Genomic DNA, 17,641 nt, shown 5'->3' on the forward strand with positions numbered 1-17,641 from the left:
ATACACACATGTAGAGTTTTGGGATCTATTCATGTTACAGATAGGCTTTCATACAAATTTTTCTATACCCTCTGGAGACCACTCCCCTCTGCAGTGTAGTTCTAATTCTGTCTTGTCAGTGGCTGCATGGTGTTGCACAGTATGGATTCACTCTAATTGCTCAGGGGCTGTCCGTTGACGGCCATTCATTTATTTTTAGGTTGTTTTATCTTCATCATGAGCAGCGCCACCGAACAGAACCCTATAAGCAACCGTCCTTCCTTTCCAGTGCTTCTGTCCCTGCGGGCAGATTTCTGGGAGCTGGGCACTGCGTCGCCTGCTAGACGTGCCCCTCCCAGTTACATGCCGTAGCTACTTTCGACTTTACCTTGACGCCAACTTGATGATGTTTCCTTGGAACTGTCGTTCTCATTTCACTCATTACTAACGATTTTGAGCTCCTTTTTAAAAATGTTTGCTTCTGATTTGAATTTGGGTTTTGGTGAGTCTTCATATACCCGTCCATTTTTCCGTTGGGTGGTTTGTGCTTGCTAGTTAATAAGAGACTGATGTGTGTTGTGGATCTGAGTTTTGTTACAGTTTTTACAAATTTATCACATGAGTGTTGTATTTAAATAGTCCCCTTTATTCCTATTTTACTTAGAGTTTTTATTCTGATTTTTTAAAGTCTACAGTTTAAAATAATTTAAGCAACACCTAAAGTACCCGTTCTTCAAGGGTAAAGATAAAACTGTGAACCCTTCTAGTAAAGAAATAAAAAGAACTAGGACCAGTTTTATAAATTGTGCCTTACGAGGAAATCTTACATTTTCTCAGCGTTTCAAACTTGTTTCTAGAGAGTTGCCTGTAGTTTCTCTTGCAGTTCTTTTACTCTCTCCCGTATTCAGCCCTTTGTTCATTCACTCAGCAGATGTTTATCAAGTGCCCCTGACGTGCAAGTAACTGCTCACGGCTCCGGGGCTATAGCACTGAACAAAATGATGAAGCCCCTTCATCTTCTGCGTTTTCTAGCCTGGCTGTGGCATCAGACCACAGGCAGTAGAATAGGAAGAGCACACAGCATGTCAGTGCCACGTCTGGAAAAGGAAAAAATCGAGAAGGGCGGGGGCTTGGAGGTTTCAGGGGTTTTGGAGTTTTAAAGAGAAAGGCCACAGAAGGCCTCCCTGGAAAGGTCGCTTTTGAGTAAAAGCTGAAGGAAGTGAGGAAGTCAGGCCCATGGAAGGGAACATCCAGGCAACACGTGAGAGGATCCTGAGGCCAGAAGGAGCGTGGCACTTGTGGGGACTGTCTGGGAGGCCAGTGTGGCTGGAGTGGAGCGGTGTGGGTTTCGGGGGAGCAGTGCCACGGGATCGGAAGGTCGCAGAGGGCGGGGCCCAGCAGGGACTGTGGCTGCTGGTGGGTTTGCAGAGCAGAGTCGCTGTCCTGCTCCAGTTGGGGTGCAAGAGATCCTCAAGTGCAGGAGGGCCAGATGCGGGCCCGTTTAGAGGCCACTGTAGAGATCCAACCGGCAGTGGCTGCCATGGAGGTGTGCAGTGGCCAGATTCTGGGTACATTCTGAAGACAAACACACAGGCTTTGCTGGCCAGCTGGATGTGGGCGTCAGAGGACTCGGGGCGGCCATGTGACTCAAGGAGGGGCACTGGGGGCTGACTCCCAGAGTCTGGGGAGCAGCTGGAGGGCCAGTGGGGGCGTCAGGTAGCACCTGTATGTGGGGGTCTGGCGGTCAGGCGGTCAGGCGGGAGACGTTGCACAGTCGCTGTGAGGGTGTTTAGGCCCTTGAAGCCGGCTCACATCCTGCTGACTCTGCTTCTGCTTTTTCTGGTTGTTGGAACGTTTATCTTTGCCTTCTGTTTTATTAATTTGGATTGTGTGGGGTGAATATGTATTAATGATCATTTAAAATAACCCTGGTTTAGATTTCTTTTCTTCTATTTTGTTTTTGTTTTAAATGTCATTACTTTCTTTTGTATTTTTATTATCTTTGTATAGTATTTTGATTTACATATTATTGCTTTCCTAATTTCTGAAAATGTGTAACTGTTTCTTTTTCCTTTCTTCTTTACCCGCAAAGGCACTGAAGGCCGTGCCCCGCCCCTGCATACGGCTTTGCTGCGATGGCCTCCTTTTATGGGCTTTTCCATCGTGGTTTCTTTTCTTCACTCTCAAAAGGTGTCTGGGAATCTGCTTCGCTCCCCACAAATTTCTCACTTTTCTAACCCACAAACAGCCGTCTCCCCTCCCCTGCTCTCATAATTAGAACCATGCTTCTTTACTATTTTAGCCTGTTTTTTATTTTTACTTATTTATTTATTTTTACCATCCTCACCACTGAGATGCATCATTTCCATGAGGAAATTGCTGTATTTGCCATCTCTCTGCCCCTATTGGCCCCGGTGTGACCTTTGCAGTGTTCTCCTCTTCTCCCTGCCAACTCCTGGTTTAGAGAACTTTGGTGTTTGTAGCCCTAGGCTGTCATTAGTCCCGTGGTCACCTCAGCTGCTTAGCACATTCCCAGAGGTGGGTTTGCTTTTAGCCGTCCTCCAGCCACTACCCCATAGACCTGTCTCTGCTTCCTCTCTGTCCTGTGCTTGGCCTGCTTCCCCGAGGCATGTGTGTGGGGGGGACCCTTGTGAGGGAGGCCTGTTTAATGGCTCCTCCTGCTGCTCCGTGGTATCGCCCTGTCCCCTTCTTTCCCTGTGCAGATGTAGCCTCGGGGGGCTGGAACTCTCGTCCTGGGTCAGAAGTTCCTTCTCTGCCCAGCATCAGGCCTGGTGGACTTTTCCAGCCTGTGGGCTCAGGCCTTCCTTCACCGAGGCTTCTTCTTTCCATGTGTGCAATGACTTCGTCTCCTCACCGTGCTCGTTTTGTGTCCCGACTCCCCGTCGTCCGTGCTCTGCCCCTCGAGGTTTCTCCCCTCGGTTAAAACCCACTTGTGCTGCACCCTCCAGGCTACTCGTCTGACTTTAAGAGTGAACCTCCTTTCCTTTCATCTGCTGAAGGGGATTTTATTTTTTCTCCAAGAAGTTTCTCTCTTTTACTTTTATTGTGATTGGTTTGGTGCCGCACACAAGTCCTTGGGATTCTCCCGATATCTCCTCCTGGGTGTCTTGCAGGGCCGAAGGATCATGTGCCTCAGGCCTCAGGCCTCAGCAGGTTTGGGTGTGGGGCTTCACAGGGTGGAAGAAGTCATGGGTCCCCTGGTGCCCAGCACCCCCTTTGTCCCTCCCTGTGTGCTGAGGATGGCTGTGTCTTATGTGCTGGGCTTGTCACCCCTCCATCCGCTGTCACTGCTGCTGTTGACTGAGCCCAGGTGCCAGGCCCCGTGTTGTTGCCCTGACTCCTACATGGCCCGCGAGGTCCAGGTTCCCTGTTTCCTATTTTCGAGTGAGGACTCTCCAGGCTGTGTGGCGTGTATAAGGCCCTGTGCCTAGGGCAGGGGTGACGGGGGTTTGTGTTTTCATGGCTTGTTGTTGAACCTCACCTTCATTACCCTGTGCTGGTGAATGCAACAGCAAAGCTGTTTCTCCTCTGTCCCTTCACTGGCCTCTGGTGGGCTCACCAAGGGCGAGAACAGAGCTTAGTCGTTCTGTCTTCTCTCTGCCACTCAGGGCCTGGCGCGAAAACTCTGTACATGTTTGTGGAAGGAATGGCTGTTAGGCAGGGCCGGCGTAGACTTTTTATTAACAGTGAACTCCCTTTGGGGCATGATGGGAAGAAATGCAGACATTGTATGTGGTCGCGCATTGTTCACACGAGTGCTTAACTGTGACGTCATTTGCAGGTTAATTTAATTCTCGATTTCCCCTAGCTTGACGAGATCGGATTCTTGTTCCTTGGAATAAGCCTTTTGGTTATAAAGAATATGTGTTGATGAAGCTAAACGTGGAAATGCAGAGTGCTGAAGAGAAGCAGCCTCGTCTCTCATGCTTTTCCCCTCCCAGAGCTATGATTCTGGATTTGGCATGTGTCCGTGCTCACTGCAGACCCCTGCTTTTACCAAAGACCTGGGCTGGAGTCACTGTCCAGAGCTGACCTGAGCACACGGTGGTAGCTTCTTGCTGAGAATACTGTCTTCCGGGGCCTGTGCCCTTGTCTTCAGAGACCCAGGGCCCAGAATTCCCTGAGGCACAGCATGCCCTGTATAGTGGTGGCCTGGGTGTCCCTGTTCCCTGACCAAATGAGAGGCTGGCTGGTCTCTGTCCTGGGTGCTGCCAGGGTTCCCTAGGAACTGAAAGGCAGTCCCTCATGTCCGGAGTGCTGGGGCTTCTGCTCCCTGCCCTGTCCCTTGGACTGTGTGTTAGAGGAGGGATGGGTGGGGCTTCAAGAGCCAACTGGGGATCTGTGGTTTTGTGCACATGTGGCTGTGGAAACCGCTTTGTGGGTATTCCTTTGATGAGTGAAGATGTATGTGGTTGTCTGCATGTGGGCACAGGTGCAGGATGAGGGGGGCCAGGAGTTATGACAAGGAAGCATTCCTATGAAGCTTTTGCATGGTTAAGGGCTCATTGGTTCTTGCTGGGCCTGGTCCAGTGAGCCAGGAGGTGGGGGCCATGGCCCCTCCCCTGGAGAACTTACTGCTTGTCTCACTGGTCACATATGTGTGCACAGAGCAGTTCACACAAGTCACGTGTCCCCATTACCCTCCTTCCCAGAGTGGCCCTGTGTGTGTTCATAGGAGTGTCTTCAAGAATGAGATGCTCAGGGTGTTGATGCGTGCTGTGCAGTGTGTGTGTGTGTGTGTGTGTGTGTGTGTGTGTGTGTGACTTTGCTTCTAAACGACTCAAGAAGTGGTGGGGGAATCTGCCTGTGTGGGTCTCTGGACAGTTCTGTGCGTGGCTCTGCCTGTGTGTAGGTCTCTCCATGTCTGTACTACTCTTGCCTTCCTCCCTCCGTGCCCTGTTGCTGCTTTTGAGGAAGGAGCGGGTGTGTCTGGTTGTGGCCTTGGCACTTTGCAGCCCTCAGTGAGGCTGGCCAAGAGGTTTTGTTGAATGAGCTATCTCTGACTAATTGGCAATGGCTGGTGTGTAGTGTCTGGAAATGGACTGGGAGGCTGTGTCCTGGCTTATCCAGGAGGCTGTGATAGAGCAGTGGCCTTCAATGGTCTGGGTGGGGTGTGACATCTGGAGTGCCAAGAATTTGCCACAAGGGCCCTGTGAGGTTTCTTGAAAGGCTGGCTGATGGGTCCTGGCCCGTGGACCCTTCCATCTGAGTCTGGGGCTGCGTGTGACAGCATCTCCCATCCTGATGCCACCGCTCAGTTTGTAGACAAGTCTCCAGAGGCCTCAGGGCCTGTCTTCATTTGAGTGAATCCAAGAAAACACTAGCCTAATAATGCTGTTAGTGTGCTGCTGAGGGTCTGGGTGTGCACACACACATGCGCAAATATATAGAACATCACATGACAAACACACACTCCATACCCTTCCCCGGGGACTCCATGCCCAAGTTGACTGGTTTTGAACAATCGGAGGCTCACACATGCCCAGGCCCTTATTGCAAAAACTAAGAGAACCTGATGCACTGCAGAGACACAGCCAGACCCTGCACACATGCACACTCACGGCCTCCAAGCGCCCACGAAGACTGCTCACTTGCTCATCAAGGGGTGCATGGGCTTTGAGGTGAAAGCCTGTGGGCCTGTCCTCGCAGTGATTGCAGCCTTGTCTGGGAGCTGGGTGCAGAACAGGTCAACAAGCCAATACTGGGGCAGCTGGTACGCGGTTGTGATTATTGTTGGGGAGCTGATTTCAGATGGGGTGCCCAGAGAAGGGTGTTCTGTGGAGGTGACATCAAAGTCCAGACGTGGAGCCGAGAAGCAGCCAACTGTGGAAAGAGACCAGCAGTGGGAAGCATTTCATGCTTAGGTCACGGCAGAGCAGAGGTGGTGTGTGTGTGGAAATGGGGGGAAGCCATGACAGCTTTGTGTGCAAATGTTCCGGAGAGTTTGTTGGGCTTTGTGGGCCATACACACTCACTCTGCCTCTGTACCAGAACAGCAGCCATGGACCAGACGCAAACCAAGGAGCTTGACTGTGTTCCAGGGTACTTAAAAATAGGTAACTGGTGGTTGTTGATCCCTGAGTTGAAGCAGGAGGGAGGGCCAGATGCTGCATGGCTCCCTGAGGCCCCCGGAGGGGTTGGGATGGCCTGGGGGCATTGGGGCTGTGCTGCTGGAAGGTGGCTGAGGGGTGCTGGGGGCCATCTGGAGCCTGGTAACCATGGAGACCACCAAGGCTCTCGGTTCCCCCATCTGTGAAATGGGGGTGGGGTCCGGACCTGGTGCAGGCGGGTGCGGCGCAGGGGTAATTAGCTCAATGTCGGTAGCACACTGGGTCTGACCCATGGTGTCTGTGATCAGAACCGGGGCCTCTAGCTAGGTCTGGGCTGGGGCAGGTGTCCTTGAAGATGTTTTCCTGTGGGAGATACAAGTTTGAGATGGGAGGGGAAGCGTGTCCTCAAGGCTGCGTCCGTGGGGCACACATCCATGGAAGGAGAGCGTGTCTGGGGGTCTGGTGGTCTCTGCATGTCCTCAGTGAGCTCCTTGTTCCCCCAGGATCCCCCTTCGCCCGCGCCAGCCTCAAGAGTGGGAAGACAGAGAGTTCGTCATACTTCCGTAGGAAGGAGAAGATGTTCCGGTTCTTCATCCGCCGCATGGTGAAGGCACAGAGCTTCTACTGGGTGGTGCTGTGTGTGGTGGCCCTGAATACGCTGTGCGTGGCCATGGTTCACTACAACCAGCCGCAGCGGCTCACCACGGCGCTGTGTACGTAGCTGCAGCCTGGGCCTCCCCCTCACCTCTTCCCGAACCACCTCTGGTCTGCAGCCTGGAAATCCCGGTTCACAGCCTTTTGCCTTGGAATGCCCTGGGTAGGACCCCTGCACAGACCAAAGTGCCCCCAAGGGCATCTGCTGGGGCCTGAGCTCCCCATCCCAGGTTCCAGGAGGCCTAGCTCATCTGTCAGTGTGGTGGGCAATGGTGAGGGTCCAGGGCACCCTGGGGGGAGGTCGGTGTGATGGGTGCATGGCCCTGTGTCCTCCCTTGGGAGGGCTTCAGACCCATGGAACAGGGCACTTGGCCCCTCATTCCAATCTGGCGTGAGGCTGCGGCTCGCTCCCTGGACTCCTGAGGAGAGAGTCCAGGCTTCTAGGGCTCTTTTGGCTGTTTTCATTTTGCTTTTTGCTTTTTGCATCTGAGTGTGTCTGTGACCAAGGCTGACTTACCTGTGGGCCTACGGACAGACCATGAGTCTGAGTCATGACTACTTGGTCCTGGCTACTGTTCCAAGGAGTAAAGGAGGAAGGCGGCTGGGGTGGTTGAGGCCCTTTGCCCCTCTCCAGGGACCAGGGCTGACCTTCCAGGACCAACCCTTCATACCCTAGGGCTCTGCAGGCCATGGGGAGCCTAGTCTCGGTCTGTCGTCTCACCTCACAAGGGCTCTAAAGATGAAGACTCTCTAGTGGTTTCTGTCTTCCGGTTAGAGCCCCCACCTTCTTGTTGCCTGGTATCTAGGGCTGCCTGGTATCTGGGGCTGATCTGGACACAGGGCCTGTTTGGGGCTTCCACAAGGGCCTTGCTCTTGCCACGGGAGCCCTGTATGCCTGAAGCCACCCTGAGGTGGGGTGGCAAGACCATCTTTTTCCCAGAGAAGAACCCTCCTGGATCCCTCCTGGCCCCTGGTGCACCAGCCACATTCCCCTCTTTCAGACCACTGAACCTGGTCAGTTTTAAGCAGGAGCTTGGACAGTTCTGGAAGGGTTCTTATGAGCTCTAGACTCTGATGGCTCCACAGGCCACTTGAAAATATGGGTGGGGGTGGCTGTTGGGGTGGGACACTAGGCTAATAGTTTCCCAAACTTGTACTGAACTCTCCTGTTGTGTAATGGGGAAGAGCACAGAGGCAGCAGAAGCACAAGGGGCCCCGTGAGCTTCTAGCAGACAGTCTGGGCCAGGTCCTCGGGAGTGAAGTTCAGATGCAGTTTGTGGAGGCGCCTGGGCGGCTCAGTCGGTTAAGCGTCGACTCTTGATTTTGGCTCAGGTCATGATCTCACGGTCATGAGACTGAGTCCCAAGTTGGGTGCTGTGCTGCGTGTGGAGCCTGCTTAAGATTCTCTCTCTGTTCCTCTGCCCCTTTCCCTTCCTCTCTTTCTCTCTCTCTCGAAAATAAATTAAAAAAAAAAAAAAAGAAAAAGAAGCAGTTTGTGTGCATGGAACTGCCCGCTGTGGCCCCTAATTCATGTATCCTGGGGCCTGTAGTTTGGTGTCTTGGGACTTTGCTTGGGACTGAGGTCAGTATTTCCCTTGGTATCACCTCAGGATGAAGTTTCCTCACCCTTGGGGGTTGGGTAGGGACCCAGCGAGATGGGGCTTCCTCTTAACTTGGCCAGAAGTGCAGCTGTTCCCTGGGTCTTCTTAGCCAGGCCTTTCTTTCCCATGGAAGAAGCTGGTGGTGCCTAGTCAGTGTTGTGGGATCTGCCACCCGCGTGGGCAGGAGGCAGCCATCACGGCCTGGTCGTGTATCTGCTGTGCAGGAGCACAGGGCTCAGAGTGTCCAGGTGCTGGTCCAGGCCACAGGCATCCCTGGCCAAGAATCTTCCCCCTTGCTGCTCTGCCTTCTCTGTGGCTCCCTGGGAGTTTCTGAGTCCCTTGGCATTACCTAGGGAAAATGGCTGGCGGGAGCAGTGGGGGTATGCTAGGGTCTGCGCACCTCTGCTCAGTGCCCTGCACTCTGTTCTTGGTGGCTGGGCTGGTGCTGAGGAAGGCTGACCCAGCCAGGTAGGGCAGGTCTTGCAAGAGGCAAAGCAGAGGTAGAGGGGGTCCCCACCAGGACTAGCTCCATTGAAGCTCCCTAGGGGGCTCTGGCCTGAAACGAGCTACCCTGAAGAGCGTGGGTTCTGTGCACCCTGGCCGTCGGTCCACTCAGGAGCCACCCCCGGTGTACCACCAGGACCCCCGAGACTGAGGCTTGAATGGTGAGGAGGGAAGGAAGTCCTGCCATGCTCAACTCTGTAGCTGGCTGTTGGGCTTTGTCATCCTGTGAGCCCCCTGGTCTCACAAGACCCTCTTGACCTCCCTCTCCAATGTCCCTCTGTTGTCCCAGCACACTGTCCTCTTATTACGACATAGAACACTGTTCAAATTCTCTGCCTCTGCTCCCCTTTGTGGTGTAAACTCCTGGAGAGAGGGGTCAACTCTGTCTCCTCTGCAAGCTCAAAGCAGCACCAGTGCCTGTTAGTTGAATGAATGATTCTGGAGTGAACGGCTGAACACCCTTTCTTGGCCTCAGAGGGGAGGCTGAGCATATGAAGTCGGTGGGTCTGCTCCTCAGGCGAGCGAAAGGGCAAGCAGGACATTGGGGGTTTCTGTGCCCAGCTGCTCCCTTTCTCTGAAAAAGCCTCGCCATTGTCAGGTTCCGTGCTAGTTCCTTGAAGTGCCCTCACTTGGGTCTGCTGGGAGCAAGATCAGTGCCTGGGCAGCTGTAGCTCCAAGGTCTGTCGTGTGGGCAGCTGGAAGTCCCATCTCTGTGGCCTCTTCTTCCAGGCCCTGACCTCTTTTTGTGGGGTGCCCCAAGGGGCAGGGGCAGGTGCCTTTGTGACCTTTGTGGAGGGTCTCTGGGGCTCGGTGGCCTTGGATCTTTGCAGGTTGCTGTGGTATTCCGAGCTGGACTTGGGGGCAGGGTAGCTCCCTACCGCCCCTCACACCTGCAGCTCTGCACAGCCAGGACCAGGTGTCAGTCATTCAGGCCTGGCTGAGGTGGGTTCTTCTGCTTAGGTCAGCGGGCATCCACACCTGTGACACTGGCTTCTTGGCTTCTCCAGGGGGTCAGCTTTGCCTTCTCATTACTCATCCCATGCCTGGCTGGGGTGCCTTGGGGATTTTTTGGCTGGCTTCAGAGGCCACGCTTCTTGTGGTGAGTTGCTTACAGGAGCCGATGACCCATGTACTCAAGCCATGGAAGATGGTTCCCTACCTGAAACCTCGGGCCATGCGGGCCATGTGGGCCATTGCGTATCTCTTTGCGGGCAATGGGGCCGGTATCTCTGCTCCTCCAGAGTCTGGGCTGTTGCCCATCTGGCCCTGACTGAGGCGTCTGGGGCTGTATAGTGTAGCACTTGGCAGAGAGCTGTGGAGGAGAGCAGATGCCAGTGCCCATAGGCAGGAGGTGTGTGGTCCCGTCTTCCGTTGTGTTTTATCAAGAGCTGCTTGAGGTCCAGTCTCCCAACCAGTCTGGATGCCAGAGGCCCCAGGAATGCTGGGCTGGTCACTCTCCAGTGACTGCACTTGGGGAGGAAGATCAAAGACAGTGATCTCGTTCTGCCATCTGGAATTACTGGTTTGGCCAGTGGCAGAGCCTGGCTGGGCTGCGTCTCTTGTCTGTGGCCTTGTGGAGCTTCCTGACTGCCTGTTGTTCATTGCTCTGACACTGCCTGTTGCTCAGGCTGGGTTAGGAGTTGTGTCTTGTCTGTGTGCCTGGGGTTCTCAGCATGGCCCTCATTGCCAGTGTGGCCCTTAAAGGTCAGCAGAGCTGGTAGCGGGACTCCTGGGCCGGGGCAGGCCCTGCTTGCTGCTGCTGCGGTGGGGCCCAGCCTGAAGGAAGGTGCGCCACCCATGGGAGCCTCTGTGGGCCTCAGAGACTGAGGGGGTGACATCCTCCAGGCCCCCAGCAAGCGTTGGCGCCTCCTGGGAGCCTCCTGCTGGCCAGGCCTGGGGATGCTCAGGTGGTAGGTGAGCACATGAACAAAGTTAAAACCAAATAAGATGACGCAGGGACCCTGAGGGAGGTGTCGGGAAAGTCCTTCCGGAAAGACAGGGTGATTCTGATGAGGAGGCTGAGGGGCTCCACTGTGATTAGAACATGGGGTGGGGAGCAAGCCTGAAGGCATCCAGCTTCTGCATGGGGACCCTCTGGGGAGTACTGTGTGGCCCTAGAACTCACTCCTGAGCCCCATCCCAGGATCTCTCCTCTTGTGGAGGCTGTCTTTGTGTGCTATAGACACTGGGCACGCATCCTATTTCAAAGCGAAAGAAGCATCTCTTTGTGCCCCTTCCAATCCCAATCTATTTGTTATTCTTGTCCTGGGCTGAGATTTCTGAGCTCAGGGGCCACAGACCAGGCCTGCAGGGCTCAATCCTGGAAAGGCCCAGAGGTCTTGTCCTCCAGTCTGGGCTGGAGCCAGGTGGGAAGAGGCTGAGAGCTAATCCCCCTCTTCTCCGGCTTCTCCTAGACTTTGCAGAGTTTGTTTTCCTGGGTCTCTTCCTCACAGAGATGTCCCTGAAGATGTATGGCCTGGGGCCCAGAAGCTACTTCCGGTCCTCATTCAACTGCTTCGACTTTGGGGTGAGTAAGATCCTCACCAGAGATGCCGGCTAGGGGTCCAGGAGGGTCTAGCTGTATCCTTGCTTGAGAGTGCACATGGCCCCCTCCCACTAAGCTGTACCCAGTGTGAGCTGGGGTCTGTGCAGCAGGGCCCAGGTGGTTGAGGGTACTGTGACCCTGTGTGGGTCAAAAAGGCTTCCTATAGACGGTGAGGGGCCTTTGACAGAGGGGAGGCCTGTCCTTTTCGGGCCCTGACTTATGGGGGTTCCAGCCACAGTCTATTCCCCACCTGTACGACATCCTGCTTCCCATCCCCGACCCTGTCTGTAGGATCTTAAGATCACTGAAGGTGCTGTGACCCTCTGTGTGCCTGGTACAGCAATCTTTTAAATGTGCTGCTGTCCCATGGAGGGCTCAGTGTCCCCCACAGAGCTCAAGGGGACTGTGATCCTGAGTCTTTACTGTCCTACAGATCTGGCTGTGGGCAGCTTGGCACATGATTCAGGGGAGGACTGACAAGCCATGATGGTCCAGCCCTCCTCGTGGGCCCGGCCTGGGTCCCTTCACCAATCTCTGTAGGTCAGGGAAGTTTCGAAGGCAGGTGTTCCCAAGACTCACTGGGACAGAGCCCAGGAAGTGGCACAGGCCTTCCCAGGCCAGCAGAGCATGTGGACACCTCTCTGGTGCTGAGCCCAGGGAGGCGTTCTGACCCACTAGAGGTTGTCAGTGAGATGTGACAATGCCCTCCCCAAGAGAGGCAGGCTCACTCACACCTCTGCAGAGTTCTCAGGAGCTGGCGGGGGGGGGGGGGGGGCCCTAAACGTAGGCAGAAGTAAAACTTCAACTTGAAAATTCAGTGTGACTTTGACTTTTTCTGTCAGTGGAGTTGAAGGAACATTGTGTCCACGGCTTTGTTAAACCTTCGCAAGGACTCCCACTTTGTAGATGAGTAACTGGAGAGGTGGTGTGCTTGGCCCAAGGCTGCCCAGCTACTTTGTGGGGGAGGCAGCGTGGACCCAGGAGTTCTGGCCCTGGAGCAGCGGGTTTACACCACGCAAGGCTGCCTGATCTCTGTGGGGAAGGAGGGGTGGTGGCTGCCCAGGGCGTGCTTTGAGACACGGACACCTGCGTTTCTGAGACACGCCTTCTTATCCTTTGCCTTCTTAGTTATAGGGAAAGGCTGTAGTGCATAATAGGCCAGAGGAGATCCAAAGAGCTGAAGAGCTTTCAGAGAACCCTTAAACTTGTCCTTAAACTTGTAAATGTGTTTATGTCTTCTGGTTTGAACTAACTGGATCCCAGGACATGGAATGACTTACACATAAGCTAACAGATTATTCCAAAGTTTAGCAGCATATAGCGTGTCTACTGGGTCACAGTTTTCTAGATCAGGCGTCCAGGGCTGGCTTGACTGAATGCCTGTGGCCCAGGGTCTCTCAAGGAGGTCACAGTCCCACTGACAGCTGGGATGCGGTCATTTCAATGGATGGGGACTGGAGAATTTGCATTTAGGCTCATCACATGGCTGTTGATAGGACAGGACTCGGACAACCAGCCTCCAAGCTCGCTCACATGGTTGGTGGTAGGCCTCAATCTCGGTCTCATGAATGTCTCCCGATGCTGCTTGAGTGTCCTGACGACACGGCAGCTTGTGACCTGACAGAGAGACTGAGAGTACCCAAGACAGAAAACACAGGAACCCAGTCTCAGAGAGATGACCCATCAGTTTTGCCATATTTTATTTGTTAGGAGTGGGTCACTTGGCCCAGCCCACATTTAACAGGGGTGGGGGATGTTACCCAGGGACGTGAAACCCAGGAGGCAAGTGTCACTGGGGGCCATCTGAGAGGCTGCCTGCCACAGTCTACCATCTGGCTCCCAGTGATTCTATCTTTCCTAGTGCAGATACAGTCACCTCCTCCTGCTTCCCCAGCCACATCCCATCATGGCGCCAGCTCAGAGTCTGGGGCCTCATCGCCCAAATCAGGCCAGGGTGGCTCCTCAAGGACAGCTGCTCGGTCCCTCTCTACCCGTGGATCTGGCGAACTAAAGAGACGAGGTATCACCCACATGGTGGTGGGATGGACTTGGGTACCTGCCGTAGACAGTCATGTTCAGAGGGGACAGCAGGGTGCTCAGGGAGTCCCTGGCCCATAGCAGTTCTGGAATCCTGCTGGGAAAGTTTGGAGACACCAGGATAAGTTCTTAAGGGCTAGGAAGCCCCTTGGGCTTTTTGTTTTAGCCTCTGTGTCACCTTTCTTGTTCCAGAAAAGATAACATATGTTTTCAGCTAGACAGTTCTCTCAGCCTGCTTCCTACCAGTAGAATTTTGGGAATCCAAAGGCCTATTTTTTGTCTTGTACTGTCTCCGTCTCTTTCAACCCAAGCTGGTGATGTTCCTGCATAACTAAGTCTTCTCAGAGCATCGTGTGTATGTCATGAGTCTTCCTGGAATTCACCCCATTTGACAAAAGCTGTCCCTACGCTAGCGATCGGCCCTTCCCCACTGGGTGCCCGTGCTGAGCGGACTGAGACCGGGGCACATTTGGGCCCTGGAAGGCTTGCTGCTCGGTGGGCTGACGTGCGAGGTTCACCTCTATCTCTGTGGGGCTTCACATGGGACTGAACGGGGCTCTCAGGCTCCCGCAGTGTCACAGTCGTGCCCCTGCCCTGGCTGTTTCTTTGCACTGTGCCGTTTCCTAATGTGGCACTATTTGCTGTCTGGAGAAGGGGAGCATTTCCAAAGCGGGCACGTCCTGGAGGACGGCATGTCCCTCTGCGTCTCTCTCTTCCCACCCTGACAGTGCAGCAAGAAGACCCCGGCAGCACCTGCAGACGCCTCGGAGGCCTCCTGGTTCACATGGCTCGCTTTCGTCTTGTCACATAACCGCGGGCGACCGTGTGGCCGAACTTCCTGGCAGTGCACACAAGGGCTCCCTGTAGTTTCTTGCCAATGTCCTCGCTGTCCCCCAGACACCTATGTGAAGCGTTCACACTCCCTCGCTGTCCAGGACCCGTGGGTAGTGTGTTGAGAGCGCTGTGGGCTCTCGCTGACGTGCTGCTCAGGGCCCATTCTCTGGCTCCAAAACCCCGCCCACATCATAGGGCTTTTGTAGAGTGTGTTCCGCTTCTGTCTCCAAAACACGTATTGGTTTTTCTTGGTGTGTAACAAGTCGCCCCAAAGCTTAGTGGCTTAAAACAACAAACACTTGTTATCTCTTATCTTGGTGGGTCGGGAGTCACCGACTCCCGGTGGGTCGGGAATCAGGTGCCACTTGACTGGGGCCCCCCAGCTGTCACTCTGCCACGTGGCTGCAGTCACCACAGGCTCTTTGGAGGCTGGGAGCTCATGCCTAAGCTCTCGCTCATGGCCGCCAGGCCTCAGTTCCTGGTCACGGGGGCCTCTCCTCATGTCTCACAACACGGCAGCTGGCTGCCCGCAGCAGAACTGAGAGCATGGTGAAGGAAGCCAGTCTTTGGAACCGAATCTCAGAGGTGACAGCCCGTCACTTCTGTCACATTCTCTTTGCTCAAAGTGCGTCACTAGGTCCAACCCACCCTTGAGGGGACAAGGATATTCAAGGTTGGGGGAGACACCAAGTAGTGGGGGATCACTGTGGGCCATCTCAGGGGCCACCTGCATCAAGAACGAATGGGAACAAATTCTGAGGGTTAAGGGAAGACAGATGTGCTGGAAGACTGGCAATAAGAATGTAGATTTGGGAAACGGTGCTCACCAGCCCCAGACAAACATCTGGAGGCTGCGTGTGTGCTGTGAAAAATTGGTAGAGGTGCTCAGGGTCGCCAGGGACAGGTGGTGGCAAGCTGGTCCCACTGTAGTGCTGCCAGCGCCACAGCAGGCCTGTAGGCGTCGGGCTCCCTGGATGTTCTCTGACCCATGCGTTTGTGTTCGACGTGAGAGAGATGCAGAGGACGGCTGTGCGTTTGGGATGGCCCACAGCTTGTGCGCCTGCCAGCACAGACGTACGGGTTAGTGGACCGCGTTAAACTGTACAGGAGTCTCCAGTCATGCCTCTGGGCCCCGGTCCTGGCACAGTCACCAGGTTCTCGGTGCCTGGGAGAACGTGGACGTTAGGCTGATCTGATGCGGAGTTGGTCAGGAAACCAGTCGGCCTGCCCTCCCTCTACACCCTGTGTCCCCCTGGTATGCACGGGGTGGGCATGTTGGGGCGCAGGTGAGCACCAGGACTGGTGGGCGCAGGAGCTCAGTGTGAGGCGTGTATCTTGTGCTGCGGATGCTGGGAGTGATCCCGCCGCACACACGCGGAGACGCTTGCCCGCACAGGCCCGTGTGTGACACTCGCGTGCGTGTGCCTGAGGCCGACCCCGTCTGCACCACAGGTCATTGTGGGGAGCATCTTTGAAGTGGTCTGGGCCGCCATCAAGCCGGGAACCTCCTTCGGGATCAGCGTGCTGCGGGCACTCCGGTTGCTGCGGATCTTCAAAGTCACAAAGTATGTCACCTGTGTGCCCCTGGGTGGAGGTGGGGACGGGGAATGCAGGTCACGTGTGAGACTGGTTGACACAGCATGCTTGTTCCTAGGAATTCATGGTGCTGGCTTTGAACTCAGCCGCCCGGAACCTCTTTTTGTGCTTATAATAATGGTTTAAATACAAAAGATGGGTATAAAACACCTGCCCAGCATGGCTGTGTGTTGGCCCTGGGGGCCTGTCTGTCCTCAGGGTTGTTCCTGACTTGCCGGCAGGATTCCTAGTTAGCCTGCTCCTCACAGTTTCATACCGTCCCCTCTTTTGAAACCAGAGTCCCATCTTTCAACCTTCAAAGTGTTACTTTGCTTCCTAGTTAATAGAGGAAATAGAAGCCATCAGATGGAAGTTTTTTTTTTTTTTTTTTTTATCATCCTGGCCCCAAATCTGCCCACCTTCCCTGCAGCCCCCAGAGAGGGAGGGAGGCCTCAGCTGACTTTGACCTTGCGACCTGAACCCCTGGTTCCCACACGGCTCCCGTTCCCAGGCCTGCTTTCTCCACTGTGTGCCTGACTTTGCCCTGTTTAGGCTGTGGCAAGAGGACAGTGACAGGCCTGTGTGTTCAGTTCTATTCCACTTGGTTCTTTATGTAACCCTGGACGCGACTTGCTGCATTTTGTCTCTGAGGGGGTGGGGCCCATGCGGAGGTGTGATGTAGTTATTGAGTGCTGGGCCTCTGTGCCAGGGTTCTAGTGGTGGGAAGATGGGGAACACCTCACCCACAGCTGTCTTTCCAACAGCAAAGGCTGCCGTGCCCTCAGCTGGTCTTAACTGTGGCCACACAGCACAGCAGGGACCTCATCTACCCAGAGTTATTGGACTCCTGTGCCATCAGTATGTAGCCCACACATGCTCCAGCATGGATTTCCATGCAGTGTCCCCCGCAGCCTGGGCTCTAGGTCACCCCTCCAGTGGCCTCTCAGGACCCCACTGATCTCCCCAGGGTAGATGGGAGTTCTTTTGGTCTTTTCCAGTCTGTTTCAAATCCAAACCTAAGACCATTTGAGGACACGATGGTGTCACTGCAGGAGAGTTTTGGGCAAGAGCTTGGCCTAGCTGGGTCCACAAATGCCACTGGATGCCTCGTGCGGTCTGGTGTCAGTCCTCTGTTGCTTCCATGTGCATCGCTCTGGGAGGTGACCGCGAGGTCTGCCTTCACCTTGGCTGAGGGGCCTGGTGTCTTAGGGGCTCCACTTCCTTCTGGAAACCAGATGGCCCCTGTCCTGAGGTGGGCCGGCTTTTCCAGAGTTTTCCAGCCCATCTTCTGTGAACCCTTGAGTGTCTTAAAAGAGAATTCATGAAAGACAGGTGAGCCTCTGTGACATTGGCACCATTGAGGGCCCAGGGACGCACAGGTGCGCACAGGTGACTGATGTCTGTCCTGCCATCCCCACCTTTCCAGGGTGGTGGAACGGCATGTGCAGAGGCACAGAGGCAGGTGGCATGTCTCCAGTGGCTGGAGGCCATGTGTCCTGGCCTCTCCTGGGGAGGAGCTCTCCAGATGCTGGTGTGGGGTTGGACTCCCAGTCACTCAGTGAGTGAGCTGTCAACAGCCAGGCCACCAGCAGACTTCAGTCTTTTCCAGTCTGTTTCAGCTAGGCACACAGTGGGGCCTGTGTGCTTGGGTCTAGTTGAATGAGAGGGACATGGTCTCTGACCTCCAGGAGCATATGAAGAGTGTGACGGAGGGGTGGGCATTGTGGGATGCCAGGAAATGGTCTCGCAGTGCTGCCCTTCTACCGCACGCTGTGTCCCAGACCCTTGGTGAGAGGGCATTGAGAGGGGCATTGGCACCGGGCTTACACCACCCATCACAG

At 54.7% G+C, this 17,641-nt stretch overlaps 1 protein-coding gene across 1 annotated transcript in view; it reads left to right on the forward strand.

The window, feature by feature from the left end:
- The window catches only part of CACNA1B (calcium voltage-gated channel subunit alpha1 B), a 190,709-nt gene that overhangs the window by 57,154 nt on the left and 115,914 nt on the right, over positions 1–17,641 (forward strand). The window contains 3 exon segments of the mRNA XM_053908620.1: positions 6,554–6,763; positions 11,224–11,336; positions 15,678–15,790. Of these exon segments, the coding sequence (XP_053764595.1) occupies positions 6,554–6,763; positions 11,224–11,336; positions 15,678–15,790 (436 nt within the window).

This window comes from Panthera pardus, unplaced genomic scaffold (genome assembly GCF_024362965.1).
Source record: "Panthera pardus isolate Hobbes unplaced genomic scaffold, ASM2436296v1 HiC_scaffold_20, whole genome shotgun sequence".
NCBI classification, from domain to species: Eukaryota; Metazoa; Chordata; class Mammalia; order Carnivora; family Felidae; genus Panthera; species Panthera pardus.